Below are 19614 nucleotides of genomic sequence, written 5' to 3' on the forward strand. Positions count from 1 at the left end.
CCTTTTTTTTTTTTTTTTTAATATTGTGTCCCTGCCACCACTTGATGAGTAGATTTTTTGTCTATCCAATTAAATTATATATCTAATAACAAAGATGATGTAACTTACCAAATGAAAGCGTTGGCATGTTGATAGACACACAAACAAACACAAACACACACACAAAATTCAAGCTTTCACAACCAATGGCTGCTTCATCAGGAAAGAGGGAAGGAGAGGGAAAGACGAAAGTATGTGGGTTTTAAGGGAGAGGGTAAGGAGTCATTCCAATCCCGGGAGCGGAAAGACTTACCTTAGGGGGAAAAAAGGACAGGTATACACTCGCACGCACACACACACACACACACACACACACACACACATATCCATCCACACATACACAGACACAAGCGGACATTTGTAAAGGCCTATGTTATATCATTGCTAAAGATAGTTTGTTGTAGAACAAGATTGATTGTCAATAGCATTACATGATGGTGGTGTCTCCACATATATGTTCCATCACTTCCTTCCATGAAATCACTAAAATGTTCCATATTCAATCACCTGTGTCAGTGTCCAAGGTATTTCTTGTCCAGTCAAATTTGTTTACACATTAATGCACAGTCAAATAATCACCCATTGTCTTTTACAGTTCAGAATGCTCTACAAAAATACTTTTTAATAATAGACCTGGCATCTGCAGTAGTACAAATCATGTAAATATCATTACGCATTGGGTCCTTATTCCTTATGAAATAGCATTACCAATCATATTCTTAGTGTTCATAAAGAGAAGCTAGACACAATTTGAAAATTAATGTATCTATGGAAAGAAAGTTGTAAATGTTTGTTTGTTCAAAATGTTGTATCTCCAAAAGTTCTTCAGCAATTGCTTTGAAATCTTAAAACAATAATTTATCATGAATTTACTTTGTTCTTGGGTTTGTTAACAATTATAATTAATCTCAAAACATAGTCCATTGCACCAGCCAAAATGCAGCCCCACTGTGAATGCTGTTCTTGAACACGGGATGAATTGGTTGATGTTCATAAGCAGATGGAAATCACCCTGACTACTGCCAAATGGTTGGCAGCTGCTGCAAATCAGTGTGCTGGGAGATCTCCTGAGGATTGTGTATCTGTGATACCTGTACTAGAGGTACCTCAAGTGCTATCCTCTCCCACGGATCCTGTCTCTTCTACAGAAAGTACAGGACCTGTCATTACTCATCCACTTGACTATGAGTGGTATGTCAATGGTAGAAGTAGGCATCCTGTAAAGGGTGGACATGGAGTAGGAAGGACTCAGAATGTTGTACTGATCTCCCTATCCAACAAGACTGAGGTGCTCCCTTTCACTGAAACTGGAAATGAGCCAGTGGAAATTACTCCACCTATTTTGGGAATACCTATTTTGTTCAAGCTCAAGAGGAGGCAAATGCAAAAGTGTAGGGGTCTATTAATTGTTGGCAGTTCAGACATACGGCAAATTATGGTACCCCTCATGAAAATGGCAGCAAGGGACAGGAAAGAACACCAGGTGCAGTTTGTGTGCTGACCTGGGGCCTCACTGAACATGTTGACAAGGTTATCCCAACAGTCACTCAGGGAACAGGGTGCAACAAACTGCAGATTGTGGCATACATTGAAACAAATGATGCCTGTTGTGTGAGCTCCAAGGTCATACTTGGATCATTCAGGCAATTGGCAGATAAGGCTGAGAGGACCAGCCTTGTGCACAGAGTTTCAAGGATGCTCACAATTTGCAGCATTGTCCCCAGAGCTGATTGTGGCCCTTTGGAAGGACTACATTAGAGACTTTGAAGCTTCTGTGACAAGCTAGGTTGTGACTCCCTGGACTTGTGATGTAGGGTTGAGAACTGTAGGGTACCTCTAAATAGGTCAAGTAGGCACTACACATCAGAGGCTGCTACTCAAGTAGCCTGCTGTGTGTCATGCATACAAGGGTTTTTAGATTAGGTAATTCTCCATCAAATCCTAATAATGACAGCTGTAGAAAACATAGAAGTATCAGTGTAAGATTGAAAGAAATGCCTACCACAGGTGAGATTATTAAAATCCTAATGGTTAACTTCCAAGGCATTCACAACAAAGTGCCACAGTTTGAAGCACCTCTGGAAAGCAGTGAAGCTCACATAACACTAGTTACAGAAAGTTGGTTGAAACCTGAAATTGATAGCAGTGAGATTTTGGGGGAAAATATAAGTCTCTGTCAAAAAGATAGGCAAACAGGAAATGGAGATCATGTATTTGTCACAGTACGCAAGACACTCATATCCACAGAAATAGAAATTCAAGTTGCATATGAAATTGTTTGGGCAAGATTCAGTATCATGGTTGTGCATAAAATGATAATTGGATCCTTCTATCATCCACCAGACTCATCTCCTGGTGCAACTGAAAACCTTAGAGAAAATCTCGGTTCACTTGTATGTAAGTTCCTCAACCATACTGCAATCAATGATAAATACTTAAATCATCCAACAGTCAATTGGGAAAATTACAGTTTTGTTAGTGGTGGGCATGATAAGACATTCTGTGGAACATTAATAAATGCCTCCTCTATAAAACTACCTAGAACAGATAGTTAGGAATGCCCCTCATGATGAAAAATATGTTGGATCTAATGGCAACAAATAGACCTGACCTCTTTGACAATGTCCACATTGAAACTGGTATCACTGACCTTGACACAGTTGTGGCAACAATGATTAACAAAGTAAAAAGGGCTATGAAAACAAGCAGAAAGATATATATGTTCAGTAAATAAGATAAAAAGTCAGCAGTGTCATATCTCATAGAGGAACTTGAAACTTTCAGCACAGGGCATGAGCATGTAGAGAAACTATGGCTCAAATTTAAAAGGATAGTTGACCATGCACTGGGCAGGTATGTAACCAGTAGAACAGTTCATAATGGGAGGGAACCTCCATGGTATACAGTCACTGTAAAGCAACAGAGATTACTGCATAATAGGTGTAAAACAAAGCACAGGGCTATAGCAGAGAGTTGCTAAATGAAACACATTTGGCTGTCAAGAGAGCAATGTGTGAAGCCTTCTGTGATTATCATAGCAGAAAATTGTCAAATGATATTTCACAACACCCAAAGAAATTCTGGCTATACATAAAGGCTGTTAGTGTCAGTCCCTAATGAATGAGACAGAAACTGAAATTAAGGGAAGCAAAACAAAATCTGAAATGCTTAACTCCATTTCCAAATAGTCCTTTACAAAGGAAAACCCAGGAGAATTTCCCCAATTTAATCTTTGTACCACTGAAAATATCAATGAAATAAGTATTAGTGTCAGTGGTGCTGAGAAACAGCTGATATCGTTAAAACTGAATAAAGCTCCAGGGCCTGGTGGAATCCCTGTCAGATTCCATACTGTATTTATGGCTGAGTTAGCCCCTCTTTTAACTATAATCTATCATAGGTCTTTTGAACCAAAAACCATGCCCAGTTCTTGGAAAAAAGCTCAGGTCACCCCCATTTACAAGAAAAGTAGTAGAAGTAATCTACAAAACTACCATCCAATATCCTTGACATTGATTTGTTGTAGATTCTTAAAACATATTCTGAGCTCAAACATAATGAGGTACCTCAGACAGAATAGTGCCCTCAATGCCAAGTATCATGGATTCTGTAAACATTGATCATGTGAAACACAACTCACACTTTTCTCACGTGACATACTGAAAGATTTAGATTTAGGCATTCAGGTAGGTAAAGTATTTCTTGAGTTCATAGTGAGGTATACCATTTGACAACAGATGAGAAAAGGGCAGTATTTTGAGTTGAGGATAAGAATGAGGACCCACAGAAAGAGAAGGGTGTGAAACATATTAGTTAGAGCCAAAATACCTGTAGCCAATCCTGAACATTTACAAATCACCATCACCAAAATATGGTAACACTGATCAAGATAATTTTGTTAACTTAATGGGTATGGTAAAACCCGTGAAATACAGCTCATACTCTCAACATCAGCTTTCCGTAATTGCATAAGTGACAACTGTACCTGCTACATTCTTCATTCTAGTGTGCATACTGATCTCAATCTTTGCTAGTCCCTGATGTATCCTTGCCTCTTTCAGTTTCTTCCACATTCCCAGTATCATCCAAAGCAAACAAGCTCGTAACCCCTGTCCAGCCTCAGCACTGGGAGTGGGAGAGGGGAGGAAAGAAAGGCAGGAGAAGGGGAGAGGAGACTGTATTTTTGTTAACACTCCAAAAACCTTTTGTTCAAAAGCTTTCTTGCCAATTGACCTTTCCTTTGTGAGTTCCTGCTTCTCAAAGCTCATTTGCTAGTGAGTAATGAACTACTTTAAAAAATATATTTATTTTATTTTCTACTCAAGATGAACTCAGGAGCAAAAAATATTAGATGTCATAATTTTGTTTGGTGTATTAATGGCACAAGTTATCCTAAAAGAACAGTAGTTTTGTGTTTGGTGTCAAACAAAAGTGTTATGTAACTGCTGTAAATGTGTAATTCTTAAGTCATTTACAAAAACTCTTGTTTCCACACAGGCAATAAAGAAACTGGAGCTGATAAAAAGAACACAGGACAGGGAGATACATTTGTCACCAAGAAGATGGAAGCAAAACCTGCAGAGAACTCTGTCAGCAATATTGTTCTGGAGATTGTTAAGTCAGAAAAATGTCATATGCCATTAGAGATGTAAGTAGTTCTGTCCTTGCTAACAAAACTGCATATTTAATATATTATTAACATGAAACATTTATACTGCCCAACCTGTCTTGAGTTATTGTCTACTACTGCACCTCAGTTATATTTCTATTGTTATTCTTTTTATGTCTACCTTCTGCTGCCTGCTAATTATACAGAGGTGAATCATGGAATATGTAAGTCTTTTTCTTAGATTCAAATTTATTTTATGATTAAAATTACTGTTTTAAATTGATGTAAGTGAAATAAATTTTGCTTGTGGAATGCCACATGCTCTCTATTAGCAAAGCAAGAGGTTTCTTTAATCTTGCTGTCCTCCTTTTATTCTCAGTGGTTAGCAGTGGGATGGAAAGAAGAGAAGAGTGATTCCTCCTTTGCAATCATCATTATGTGGTGCATGGAAAACAGTCACCACATGATTAATACCAAGTCAAGCATGATGTCAGACTTGAGCAGACAGTTGACTGAGCCTCTTTGACAAAGCCATCAGATACCTGCAGATGACTATTATAATCAGTCATGAAAATACAGTGTGATGTTCCTCCATTTGCCATCTTGCTTTACGGTCAGAAATAAATGTTGCTGCACTGCATAACTGGACACAGAATTTTCTTGTTCTGTCCCATATGCATTGCTATCCTCTTCCTGCGCATGTGTTTATATATGTAACACACAAATACAACATACAAGTTTATGACAAAATACTATCACTTTTCTTTTCAGGACAGTAATAATGTGGCTCTGCGCCCTGTTTTACTTTTGGAAACATTTATCAGGACTTGATTAAGATACAATATTGCAGCAAGAAAGAATACAAAACATCATTCAAGATGTAAGTTGTAATTTATTGTCTAACAAAGTACTATTTAGTTAATTCCCAGATGAAAAACCTATGTTACATATTTCTGTTTTTTATCATTGCTTAAATCCTATCTTAGTCATATTTCTCCTTTTAATCCTCTTTCTTATCTTGTGTTCCTGCTGCATTGCTAGGAATAGTGAAGGGGAGCATATATAGTATATATGCCTTTTCTTAGCCACTGTGGCTAAAGATCAGGTTAATTCAAGATAGAATTCTTGTATCTGGCTCTTCTCCTTGCAGAAATTAAATTTGGCACTAATCTGACTCTTCTCCTTGCAGAAATTAAATTTGGCACTACTTGAGGCTCTTGATTCTGTGCTTGGACACAAATCAGAAACTGCATGCTGTGTCATTTTGCAAGATAACCAAAGGGAATCTTTCTCCAATATTTCCAATAAAATATGGCAGACATGACAATTTCCCAAATCCCAAGTTGTTAATAGTAGTAGCCACTTCTGGCCCCCTTACTCAACCATGGAAGACCCAAATGTGTCTTAGTAGTTAATGAAGTGTTGGGTTAATGAGCTGCATAGGAAAACTTTTGGTCAGCTGTTGCTTGAGCTGGACCTTGTAGATCAGGAAGGTCTTTAGCAGTAGCTATTGGCCCACAAGTGATACACTAATGCTCCTCTAGCAGACTATGCAATATGCTGACAGCATGTAATAAACGTAATTTTTATACTGAAAAAGTGGAGAATATTTACCAAAATGATACTTTCACAATCTGATGTGGAGTGCTATATCACTTAGAGGTACAATATTCTCAGAGAGGGTCTTCTGAGATTGTGTATTTATATTCATATGGTCCTCCCTGTTTCAAAATTTCATAGATCATAAGTTTCAGCTGCTCTACATAATAGATTTATGCAAGAGAATGGTTTCCCTCAAGGAAGAGTCTTAAGTTTAACTCCCTTTGCCAGTGCCATCTATAGATTAATGTCAACTATAAAGAATCCAATACAACTGACATTTTTGTAAATTTTTTGTGCCACCATCAAGACTACAGTAGCAATTTACTCAGTATAATTCATGATCAGGAAACAGGCAGAGATTGAAGATACCTGTTCTCATTGTCTTCTTAATTCATCTGTTTCATTAGTGAGAGACATCATATTCTGTAAAACAAATAGTCATACCATACTTGAATGTTACATGAACAGGAGTCTGTAAGTAGGTTAGTGGGCTTCAAATTTGTGGGTGTGTATATTGATGTAAACTTGAACTGGAAGATGCATATTACTGAGCTTCTCAAACAATGAAGTTCAGCTATTTTTGCTCTATGTACAATTGCTAGGTTTGGATATAAACAAACTAATATATATTTAGCATATTTCCACTCATTAATGTCATGGAATAATTTTCTGGGATAACTCATCTTACAGAAAGAGAGTACTCATAGCTCAAAAGTGAGCAGTAAGAATAATATGTGGTATTCACTGTAGTCTTCATGTAGCTATATTTCCTAATGAAATTCATCATAAATAATACATCACAATTGGAGAAAAATAGAATACTTACAACCCTAGAGGAAACGATGACCTTACTTACCCATTATTAAAGCTCAGTCATTTGGAAAGAGTTCAATATACAGCAACCAAAAGACTGTAATTATTTACCCAGCAACATAAAATGTGTGATAGGTAGAAAGCAAATTTTAAATTTAACCTACAATCATTTCTCCTGGACAACTCCTTCTTTTATTCCATGGATGTATTTCTATTTAAAAACTAGTAGGCTCTTAGAAAACTAGTTTTCAAGTGTAGTTGTATCAGTAGGATTAAATAATAGTATGTTTGTTAATGTTAACACTAATCACATATATATATAGACAGTAAACTGACTCCTCCTGCACAATTTCAATAGAATAATCAGTCTTATGATCTGTGGAACATGCAACTAACTAACCAACTGACTAACTATTGTCAAAAAACAGAAGTGTTGAGGTATTAACAAGCTTACACAAAAAAGAAAGAAAATTTGTTAGTTTTCAAAGTAAATCCTTTCTCAAGCCAGAATGCATATAACCATAGAAATCCCCCCCCCCCCCCCCCCCCCACACACACACACACACTCCTGTGCCTCTGCATAGTGCTGACTGCGTCTACAATGGGTGGGGAGGGTAGAGGGAGAGAAAGGCAGGAAGCAGAAAGACAGATTGGGAGTGAGTAGTTAGCTGCTTGGAGGGAGGCAGCCAGTTTGCTGGCTAGGAATGCGGTAGGGAGGAGAGGCAGGTACATGGACTAGGCATGTGATGCATGATGAAGATGGCAGGATGGAGGTAGGGGAAACTGTTGTGCAGAGGATGCGAGGGCAGTGGGTAACTGGAAATTCAAGCCAGGAGAGTTACAGGAGCAAAGGATAATGTCCATCTTCATAGTTCAGAAAAACTGGAGCATGGGGAATATTCGAGATGGGCCAGGCTGTGAAGTAGCCATTGAAATCTAACATGTTAAGCTCAGCTGCATGTTGTGCCATCAGGTCATCAACTTTATTCTTGGCAACATTTTGATGGTGGCCTTCAGAGTGGTGGACAGCTGGTTAGTTATGTCAATGTAAAAATTGGTTGACAAAGAGGCAAGGAGGCCAGTTCCATTGTGGCTGATTCTTAGAGGGGGGGGTGGGGGAGGGGGGGGGGGGACTGTGGGGCTGTGAGAGTATGGCATGGGAAATCTGTTCTACCATCCACTTCACCTAGTCCTCCTCAACCCCATGTGCTTCCTTCCTGGATGTTGTCCTCCACATCTCTGACATCTCCATCCATGCCTCTCACTATATTAAAATCATCATCCATTTCACCTAGTCCTCCTCAAACCCATGTGCTTCCTTCCTGGATGTTGTCCTCCACATCTCTGACATCTCCATCCATGCCTCTCACTATATTAAAATCATCATCCATTTCACCTAGTCCTCCTCAACCCCATGTGCTTCCTTCCTGGATGTTGTCCTCCACCTCTCTGACATCTCCATCAATGCCTCTCGCCATATTAAAATCATTAACCACCAACAGCACATGCATTTTGACAGCTGCCATATCTTTCACATCATAAAATCCCTCCCATACAGTGAAGCCACCCATGAATGGCATATCTGCAGTGTTGAGAACTCTCTGAAAACTAGTCTGAAAACAGATCCCATGCCATACCCATGCTCACCCCCAATCACCCCACCACCCACCGAGAACCAGCTACAGAGAAGGTACCCCCTCATCAGCCAACATCACCCTGCACTGGAAAAACAGAACCATATTATCAGCCATGGCTTTGATTACCTATGCACTGAAATGAGGGACATCCTACCCAAGATCGTTCCCACACTTTCTAAATCATTATGTCGCTCATCCAACCTATACATCATCCTAGTCTATCCCTGTGGCACACCCAGTCCCAACCCCTCTCTACAAGAGTCACATCCATGAGGAAGACCCAGGCTCACGACCCACCCAATCCTCCCACCCAGAATTCCTACTCCAGTCCTGTCCCAGGCTTATCCCACCACATCAAAAGCAGGGCCACCTGCGAAAGAAGCCATGTCATATGTCAACTCTGCTGCAATTGCTGTACAGCTTTCTATGTCGGCATGACAACCAACCAGTTGTTTACCAGAATGAATGGACACAGCCAAACTGTGGCCAAAAACAAAGTTGACAGCCCAGTGGCACAATATGCAGCTAAGCATAAAATGCCTAATTTCAGTGTTACTTTGCAACCCTGTGAAAGTATGGCATGGGAAATCTGTTCTACCATCCACTTCACCTAGTCCTCCTCAACCCCATGTGCTACCTTCCTGAATCTTCCCTGTGCCACCAGTTTTTCTGAACTACACACATGGGCATTATGCTTGCAACCCATCTTGCTCCCATAACCTTCCTGGCCTCATCTCCAGTAACAAAACAGTCCCCACATCCACAACGCAGCAGTTTCTGCTTCCAACATCCTATTACCTTCTCCCAATTCATGTCCCCACTTCATCATGCACTGCTTCCCACCAACTCTCATATGCCTAGCCCTTGTACTGCCACCCTTCCTGCCCACATTCCTAGCCAATAAAAAATTTGGACCCACTAGCTACCCACTCTCAACCCTTCTTCCTGCCTCCCACCTCTCACATCCTCCACCCACCATGCTGGACGCAACCCCTACTTCACCTTAATCCAGATGCCGAACTGGAATCCTAGCATTGTGGGTATAGACAGCACTTTGTCAAGGCACAGGCACGTGTGTGTGTGTGTGTGTGTGTGTGTGTGTGTGTGTGTGTGTGTGTGTGTGTGTGTCAGCTTCTACTCTTCAGTGAGTGGTCTCTACTCCTAAAAGTATGTCGATGACTCAACACTTCCACTTTTTGGTGAGTGGTCTCCTTAAATCCTAAAGTACCTACATTCTACCAGAACTTTCATACTATAAGTAACTACAGTATTGTGTTTCACAAATTCAGTGATTTTACTGGGTCATCTGTTTGATTTGAAGCCCTGGTCATTTTGACATTTAAAGGATCTGAAGACAAGGTTTGGACTTTGTCCACAGCCGTTTGTATAAACGTCACTGACTAGAGATCAATTTTAATCTTAGTTCAGAACATGAACCCACTTTATTCATTAATTAATTAATTCATTCATTCATTCATCATGTTCTCCTAGATCCCATCAAAAAGGAGGACCTTCAGGGATGTGGAATAGGTCAAGATATACATTGACATAACACAAGGACATCTTAGAAACTTAATCTGTGTACTGTACTAACAATGAACTGTTTCTATACTATGTAGTGATATTCACACTTATGCCATCTAAATTTAATTGAGTAAATTAATAGGAAAGCTGCTAATTTCAAGAAAACTGCTGTTACCTCTCTTTTACTACAGTATATACACTATGTGATCAAAAGTGTCTGGACACCCCCAGAAACATATGTTTTTCATATTAGATGGATTATACTGCCACCTACTGCCAGGTACTCCATATCAGTGACCTCAGTAGTCATTAGACATTGTGAGAGAGCAGAATGGGGCACTCCGTAGAACTCACGGACTTCAAATGTGATCAGATGATGGGGTGTCATACATCTGTACACGAGATTACCACACTCCTAAACATCCCTAGGTCCACTGTTTCCAATGTGATAGTGAAGTGGAAATGTGAAGGGACATGTACAGCACAAAAGCGTACAGGCTGACCTCATCTATTGACTGTATGGAGTGATGAGTCACGGTACACAATGTGGTGATCCGATGGCAGGGTGTGGGTATGGCGAATGCCTGGTGATCGTTATCTGCCCACGTATGTGCCAACAGTAAAATTCGGAAGCGGTGGTGTTATGATGTTTTTGTGTTTTTCATGGAAGGGGTTTGCACCCCTTGTTGTTTTGCATGGCACTATCATAGCACAGGCCTACATTGATGTTTTAAGCACATTCATGCTTCGCACTGTTGAAGAGCAATGCGGGGTGCATCTTTCAACACGATCAAACACCTGTTCATAATGTACAGCCTGTGGCAGAGTGGTTACACGACAATAACATGCCTGTAATGGACTGACCTGCATAGAGTCCTGACCTGAATCGTATAGAACACCTTTGGGATGTTTTGGAGTGTCAACTTCGTACTAGGCATCACTGACCAACATCGATACCTCTCCTCAGTGAAGCACTCCATGAAGAGACCTCCAAGAGACCTTCTAGCTCGTGATTGAATGTATGCCTTGGGAGAGTGGAAGCTGTCATAAAGGCTAAGGGTGGGCCAACACCATATTGAATTCCAGCATTACCGATGGAGGGCACCACGAACTTATAGATTATTTTCAACCAGGTGCCCAAATACTTTTGATCCCATAGTGTAGCTGCTATTTATCTGCTATTATTAGCTTAATATTTGATTAAAATACAATTTTTCAAAGAAAACATTCTTTAGATACATAAATCTTGTAGGTATATTAAAAGTACATTATTACTTGTTGTATAGCTTTATATCAAATTTTGCTATTTGGCACAGGGCTAATTTTCTGATTACAAGAACACACAGATAATAATGACCAAAACACTCTATTATTTCAAGTATTTTATACAGATAAAACACTGCCATGATATGGCTGCTGTACTAGTCCTAGTCACATCAGCTGAAGTAAACATTAGACTGCGTGCGAGTCTGGCCAGATATGACTGTATAAGCCACCGGCCAGCAAATAGCCACCGACCAACCAATAGAGTGAACTATGGAGAGGCTTCACATGCATGTGAGAGTGGTGGTCTTCTGCTGGTACTGACATGTTGTGACTTCTGGGGTTTGCTGTATAACTGCATGCCTGGATCACAGTTGTGAAATCTCATGTGAGTCACAATGCCCTTCCCCCTTTGGGGGCGGATCACTCCTGAATCTCCATGTCTGGAGTGAGTGGCTGCTATGTGGAGATGGTGCCTATATCCAATGAGGCTTCGGATTGTGAGGGGAGAGCAGCTCTGGTCATTGGAATATGGACAAAAGTGGCCAGCATGAAGAGCGCCCTGACTGCCCACCCTGCCTCTACCCCCACCTGTGGGAGCATGAGATGGCAGGACTGGCAAAAGGCAATCCAAGTCAGGATCTATGGCAATGTCCAGTGGTGGTGGGAAAAGTGGAGGCAGCTCTGCCGCAGGTTGAAGCCATGCAAGAGACATCGAACTGGCAAGGGGTGTGTCAACTGGCTGGAGGAACACCAGAGCTGCTTCTGAATGCTGTAACATTGAAGGCTCATTGCACAGCACTGATACAGGTAGAAAGTGAGTCAGGAACTCTGGTGTATAAAAGACTGCGTCACCAGAGAAAGTGAGTGATCACCCAGACTCGGAGTTGATTTTGATGGTGTTGGACCTCCCAGTCTTCCATCCAGAGAGTGTAAACACAGCAGCCATTCTAACGAGCAATGGTTTGCAGTAACCAGTGGGAGATGCCAGCCAAATCCATGCACCCAGACTGCTGTCCCTCGCAGAAAGTGTGGTAAAGAGGAGCATGATGGCGAGTGAGAACCCTGGATGGTGGAGGTGGAGCAGCGTCCATGGCTGGTGTCTGTGCAGAGGCTTGGCAGGGCTATGGGAACCAATAGAAGTCATCTGGTAGGCCATCAGAAGAAAAAAAAAAACAATAATGCCTCCTTGGTGGGAAAGTGCTGCAGATATTTTTTTTCTTCTGGGCCTTAAAGGTGTGAACCATATGCTCAGCCTCCCCATTAGATTGAGGGTGAAAGAGGGGGAACAAACATATTGAATGCCCGACCACACACAAGTTGCAAAATGCTTGGTATGGGAAATGAGGTCCATTGTTAGAAATGAGAATAACTGGGAGACCTTCATAGAAAAAAATTTAAAAGAGCCTGAATAGTAACCTCAGTAGTGTCTGAGGAGCACCAGGCCACATATGTAAATTGCAAATTGAGAAATGGACTTGCAAAATCCTTGTGGGGGCATTCCAGGGCTGGGTGACTGAAGCCATGGGGAAAATGGAGCATTAGGATCTGCCCACTGATAAGTGCATTGGGAACATGCAACCACCAAATGCTCCAGCTCCCTACCAATGCTGTGCCAGTACACATGTCTGAGAGACAAGGCTTTGGTGTGGGAAACACCACACCAACCATCATGTAACAGCTGTAACACCTTCCGCCGCAAACTTCCAGGAATGACCACCCTGGGAGCTGCATCATCCGTGGAGAGGATGAGGATCCTGTCTAAGACCAAGAGATGATGGTGCAAGACAAAATAGTTACAAAGCAGATCAGAAATGTGGCCTGGAGGACAAGATGACTAAACCTGCTGGATGAGGTAGATGACTTGAAGATTGGGTCAGATGCTGTGCTCTGTCAACTTGGGTAGTAGGGATCAGAAAGTCATCTACTGCCTGGTGGGAGGTAATGTCAAAATGGAAACACACAAGCTCCTCTCTATCAAATTCAGGGTCTGGGCCAACAGGCAGCTGGGATAAGGCATCCACATTGGCAACATACCCAGTGGGGTGGAAATGGATGCCATAGTGATATTTGGAGAGGAACATTGCCCACCGCTGCAAACTGTTGGCCACCTTATCAGGGATCTTGGCAGATGGACTGAATAGCAAAACCAACAGCTTGTGGGGTCTGTAATAAAGTGAAATTCAGTGCCATACCAGAATATAAGAAATTTGGACTGCATACACAATGGCCACAGCTTCCTTCTTGATCTGAGAGTAATGACCCTGTGCTGGAATGAGAATTTTGGATGTGAACGGCAGTGGCTGCTCCAAGTCATCTGCATTCTGATGGGCACTGACAGCCTGCAACTATACTACAAGGTGTCTGGAACCCAAACCAGTGGTCTGTTAGGATCAAAGTAGATAGACATGACACTGACCTGAGGCAGGCCTTCAGTGTGGAAGAGGCTTGATTGCATGCCAGAGATTATGCAAAGGAAGCAACATTGCAGAGAAGAAAGTAGAGAGAGTGCACATTGTTGGTTGCCTTGGGAATGAACCAGGGGTAATAGGCAAGTTTACCCAAGAAAGCCTGAAACTCATGTAACAATGAGGGACATGCCACATCTGTGATGGCCACAAACAGACACACTAGAGGTTGGACACCCTCCCAGCATATGGTGTGACCCAGATACTAAAGAGAGGTTTGGAAAAATTAGACTTTTGCAGATTGCAACACAGACCTGCAGGCCACTGTTTTTCAAGAAGGGCTCAGAGATTATGCAGTTGTTCACTCATCATATGTTCAGTAACAACAGGTAGTTGAAACATTGTGGAATAGTGGTCATGACCTGTTCCAGATAGTGTTGAAAAATAATGGGGGCACTTGCCACGCCAAAGATTGACACTGGTATGTATACAGACCAAAAGGCATATTCAGAACCATGATACACTTGGACTCCTCAGAAAGATCAATTTAGGAGGAGATTGACACCCTTCTAAGCATGTGACTAGCTCTTGTGGACATGGCACTGAGTATGTGTCAACCACAGATTGTGAATTCATAGTGAACTTAAAATCACTGCAAAGTCACGGTTCAGCAGAGTGTTTCATTACAATAACAAGGGTTGTGGCCCATTCACTAGAGGAAATGGGAAGAGAGTGGCAAACCAGTCCACCTCCACCCTGACTTCCGATGAAGGGGTATGTAAATCTGCCAAACAAGAAAAAATCTACTGTGAGCCAACATCTTCAAGGTTATGTGGACTTTAAAATCTGTGGTGCACCCTAGGCCCTGAAACAGCGATCACAGAGGAAATTTGACCACAATTATTGATAGGGGACATCGGTAGATACCAACTGTATGGAGTCCATGACTGAAAAGCCAGAGGCCTGAAAGGCTTCAAATCTGAAAAGGTTTGCTTAACTGGTGTCAAGAGCAACAATAAAAGGCAATAGGCTAAGTTACTGATCTGTAGGTAACATTAGCCCTGAACTGACCAAGCAACGGAATTTGCTGTTTACCATATCCCTGTAGGCACCTGTTTACTGGCGATAGCAGAGGAAAGCTGAGATCTGAATACGTTTGGTCATTAAGCAGGGAAACCGTGGTGTCCACCTGCAGGTGCAGCTATTGTGAGAGAATAAAGACCTCAATAGAATGCTTGTTGGATGATTGATTATGAACTGCTTCTGATGTTCTCTAATACTGTGTCCTGTACCATTGATTGGCAGACTACCGAATGTGGCCTTTTTACCAACACTTATGACAGATGGTATGGTCAGTCATGATAGGAATAACAAGATGCACATGATGGCAAATAAAGCAGCAGCTGGAATGCCATTTATGTGCTGTGTGGAAGCTGCCGAATCAGTTGGCTTGTACCACTATTATGTCATCCTCCCTGGATGCAGTGGATGCAGCTAGGCCAGCCTGCACTCCTGTGACATCGCACCATGCTTTCAGCTGGTGATCAGCTGTGTGTGACACCTCACATGACTGGACAACAGACACCACCTCATTGAGGGAAGGGTTTTCTAATTGGAGGGCCCCATGCTGGACTTCCTTATGTAGGGCAGAGTGGATAATCTTGCAAATCATATCATCCATTTACCATTCTTTTGACTCAAACATGACAAAACAGCACTTATGACTAAGGCTGTGGAGAGTTGCAGCCCAGTCACAATAAGGCTGATACGGCTGTTTCTTGCATTGGTAGAATTCAACCTTAGCATCCACAATGTTTGTGTGGCAGTGATAGTAGGAAGAAAACAGTGAGCATAAATTGTTAAAAGACAACAAAGAATGTTTCTGTAATGGGGTAAACCACCACAATACTTGATATAAGGCAGGAGAAATCCAAGAAAAATCAGCGCACAACATACCGCGGTATTCGTCAAGTGGAAGGCATGGATATGTTGCTGTATGTGGTGTTCATGTGTTTCCAAATCTTCTGCTGCCTCATCAAATGGAAGAATTGGAGGAAGAAATATAGCTGGAGGATAAGGAGGAGGAATAAAAGTGACACAGCCTGTCGCAGGACCATAAGAAAAATGCCATAGCTGAATGCAGAAAGCTGCTGCACAACTTATCACATGAAAAACGACTTTTCTCATTGCAAGTGTGTTCTGACTGCAAGATCACACAGATAATAATGAACACAACACTTTATTTCTTCAAGTATTTGATACAAAAAAACACTTGCCATGGAATTGCTGCACTACTAGTCCTAGTCAGATCGGCTGAAGTAAAGAGACTGCACATGAGGGGTGGCTGGGTCTGACTCTGTAAGCCATCGGCCATCAGCCATCGGCCAGCAAGTAGAGTGCACCATAGGGAGGCTGCTTGCAACCGAGAGTGGGGGCATCTGCCAGTGCTGATGTCTTGTGACTTCTATGGCACACCATAAAACTATGTGCCTGGATCATGATTATGGAATCTTGTGGGGGTCACTACAGCTAACAGGAGCATCTAGTCCTTAAATCTAGACATTCATCTTAACTGTAGAAAGAGTGGCTACTGAGGTACATTTTTTTATTTCCTTTTGAACTGGTAACCCTTGCTTTATGTTAGACTAGAAGTTATTGCATATCTTACCACCAGAGTACATATCTCCATTCTGGACCATGGACAAAGAGACATAGCCTAAATAATTTTTGTGTCTTATATTGTGGCTACATACACCACAGCTCAGTTGAAACTGATTTTTATTATCAGCAACAAAAACTGTTAAATAGTAATTGTACTGAGCAGTAAGTGCAAGACTTCCAAGGTCCTTAAACAGGCTCTGTGAGGTGTATGCAATAATAACTATTCAGGCTGACTTCACATTCATAGCATTAAGTACTATGACCAGATGACATTGTAATGTAAGTAATTTCTTTACAACCAATGTAAATGTTGTATGCAAATTTGTGTGTGTGTGTGTGTGTGTGTGTGTGTGTGTGTGTGTGTGTGTGTGTGAGCTAAAAGTTAGGTTATCTACTATACTGCTGAAAGAATGTACTGTATGCGAATGAAGCAAAGTTGCTGAAGTAGTCTTTCAGAAGATGTTTCACTTGTAGCATAAAAAACAAAGCACCACATGTTTTGGATTCACGTTTTTCATGATGCAGTTGTTCTCAAATTATTGCAGGGAAATATTGGTTAAATATATTTGGTTACTTCAGATTGTGTCATATCTCAGCCTAATGATGAAAGGGTTGTTATTCCATCATTGGTCACATTTATTATGAAATTGGAAAGTTGAGTAACTCAATGCATGTTGTTCAAAGAATTTGTACTGAATTAAGAGTTCAAATTGTGAATGCTAATCTGAGGGAATCAGAAATTGGCAGTCTGAAATTGTCATCATATTTCAAAGTGGGTATCTCCATATCATTGGAAGGTGAATGTGCGGCCCGCCACGAATTCCTCTCCTGTGCAACAACTTCATCTCAGAATAGCACTTATGGCCAATGTCCTTAATTATTTGCTGAATGTATTCCAAACCCTGTTGCCCTCTACAGTTTTTGCCCTCTGCAGCTCACCCTAGTATCATGGAAGTTATTCTGTAATGCCTTAACAAATGTTCTACCATCCTGCCTCTTCTTCTTGTCAGTGTTTTCCATATATCCTTTCCTCACCAATTCTCCTGAGAATCTGATCATTCCTTACCTTATCAGTCCACTTAATTTTCAACATTCTGCTGTAGCACCACATCTCAGATATTGTAACTCTCTTCTTTTGTGGTTTTTCCAAGTCCATGTTTCACTACCTGACAATGTTTTGCTCCAAAAGTACATTCTAAGAAATTTCTTCCTCAGATTAAGGCCTATATTTGATACTAGTAGACTTCTCTTGGCAAAAAATGCTCTTTTTGCCAGAGCTAGCCTCCTTTTTATGTTCTTACTCTGTCTGTAAAGGGTTATTTTGCTGCCTAGGTGGTAAAATTCCTTAACTACATCTACTTCATTATCACCAACCCAGATATTAAATTTCTCACTTTTTTCTTTTATGCTACTTCTCATTACTTTTATCCTTCTTCAGTTTACCCTCTATTCATATTCTGTAATCATTAGACACCTCATTCCATTCAGCAGATTCTGTAATTGTTCTACACTTTCACTCAGGGTACCAGTGTCAATAGTGAATCTTATTATTGATATCCTCTCACCTTCAATTTTAATTCCACTCTTGAATCTTTCTTGTATTTCCATCATTTTTCTTTGATGCATAGACTGAACAGTAGGTGTGAAAAACTACTTCTCTGTCTTACATCCGTTTTAATCTGAGCACTTTGTTTGTGGTCTTCTACTCTTATTGTTCCGTCTTGGTTCTTGTACATACTGTATATTACCCATCATTGCCTATAGCTTACCCCTATTTTCCTCAGAATTTCAAACATCTTGCCCCATTTGACACTGTCAAATGCTTCTTCCTGACTGACAAATCTTATGAAGGTCTTTTGATTTTTCTTTATTTTGCTTCTGTTATCAACCACAATGTCAGAATTTTGTCTCTGGTGTCTTTAACTTTCCTAAAGCCAACCTGATCATAGTGTCACACATCCTTGATTTTGCTTTTTTTCTCTATTCTTGTCAGCAACCTGGAGCATGAGATGTTAAGCTGATTGTGTGATAATTCTCACACTTATCAGCACTTGCAGTCTTCAGAATTGTATGATTGATGTTTCTCTGAAAGTCAGATGCTACGTGGCCAAACTCATACATACTACAACCAACATGAATAGTCATTTGTTGCCATTTCCCCCAGTGGTTTTAGAAATTCTGATGAAATGTTATCTGTTGCTTCTGCCTTATTCAACCTTAAGTCTTCCAAAGTACTTTCAAATTCTGATTCTAATACTGGATCCCTTGTCTCTTCGATATGTACACCTGTTTCTTCTTCTGTCACATCATCAGACAAGTCTTCCCCCTCATAGAGACCTTCAGTTTACTCTTTCCACTATTGACTCTCTCCTCTGCATTTAACAATGGAATTCCAATTGCACTCATAGTGTTACTACCCTTGCTTTTATTTTTCCAAATGTTGTTTAACTTTCCTATATACTGAGTTGTCCGCAGCTCGTGGTCTCGTGGTAGCATTCTCACTTCTCAAGCACAGGGTCCTGCATTCGATTCCCAGAGATGTCAGTGATCCTCACCTGCCCTGAGGTAACATCATCACTCATCCCCATTACGGTCAGAGGAAGGCAACAGCAAACCACCTCCATTAGGATCTTGCCTAGTACAGCGATGCGGGTCTCCCGCATCATTCCCCTACGCTTTATCAAGAAGCATGGGACTTCATTTCCGTTTCATATACTGAGTCAGTCCTTTCAACAATAATTTCTTTTTTGTTTTCTTCACATTTTTATGCAACTGTCTCATCTTAACTTTCCTGCACTTCATATTTATTTCATTCCTAAGTGACTTGTATTTCTGTATTCCTGAATTTCCATTAAAATTTTTCTGTTTCCTCCTTCCATCAATCAACTGAAGTATTTCTTCTGTTACCAATGGTTTCTTCACAGTTACCTTCTTTGTACCTATTTTTTTCTTTCAACTTCTGTGATTGTCATTTTAGAGATATCCATTCCTCTTCAAATGCACTGCTTTGAGCTGTTCCTTATTGTAGTGTTTACAGCCTCAGAGAACTTCAAGCATA

The 19614-nt window shown here is 40.9% G+C and overlaps 1 protein-coding gene across 1 annotated transcript in view; it reads left to right on the forward strand.

The window, feature by feature from the left end:
* LOC126474801 (uncharacterized) overlaps positions 1 to 19614 on the forward strand; it is a 52221-nt gene that overhangs the window by 14302 nt on the left and 18305 nt on the right. The window contains exons 2-3 of the mRNA XM_050102272.1: positions 4537 to 4687; positions 5420 to 5528. Of these exons, the coding sequence (XP_049958229.1) occupies positions 4537 to 4687; positions 5420 to 5483 (215 nt within the window). The 3' untranslated portion in view covers positions 5484 to 5528. The remainder of the gene's footprint in view (positions 1 to 4536; positions 4688 to 5419; positions 5529 to 19614) is intronic.

Source organism: Schistocerca serialis, chromosome 4, assembly GCF_023864345.2.
Source record: "Schistocerca serialis cubense isolate TAMUIC-IGC-003099 chromosome 4, iqSchSeri2.2, whole genome shotgun sequence".
Lineage (NCBI taxonomy): Eukaryota > Metazoa > Arthropoda > Insecta > Orthoptera > Acrididae > Schistocerca > Schistocerca serialis.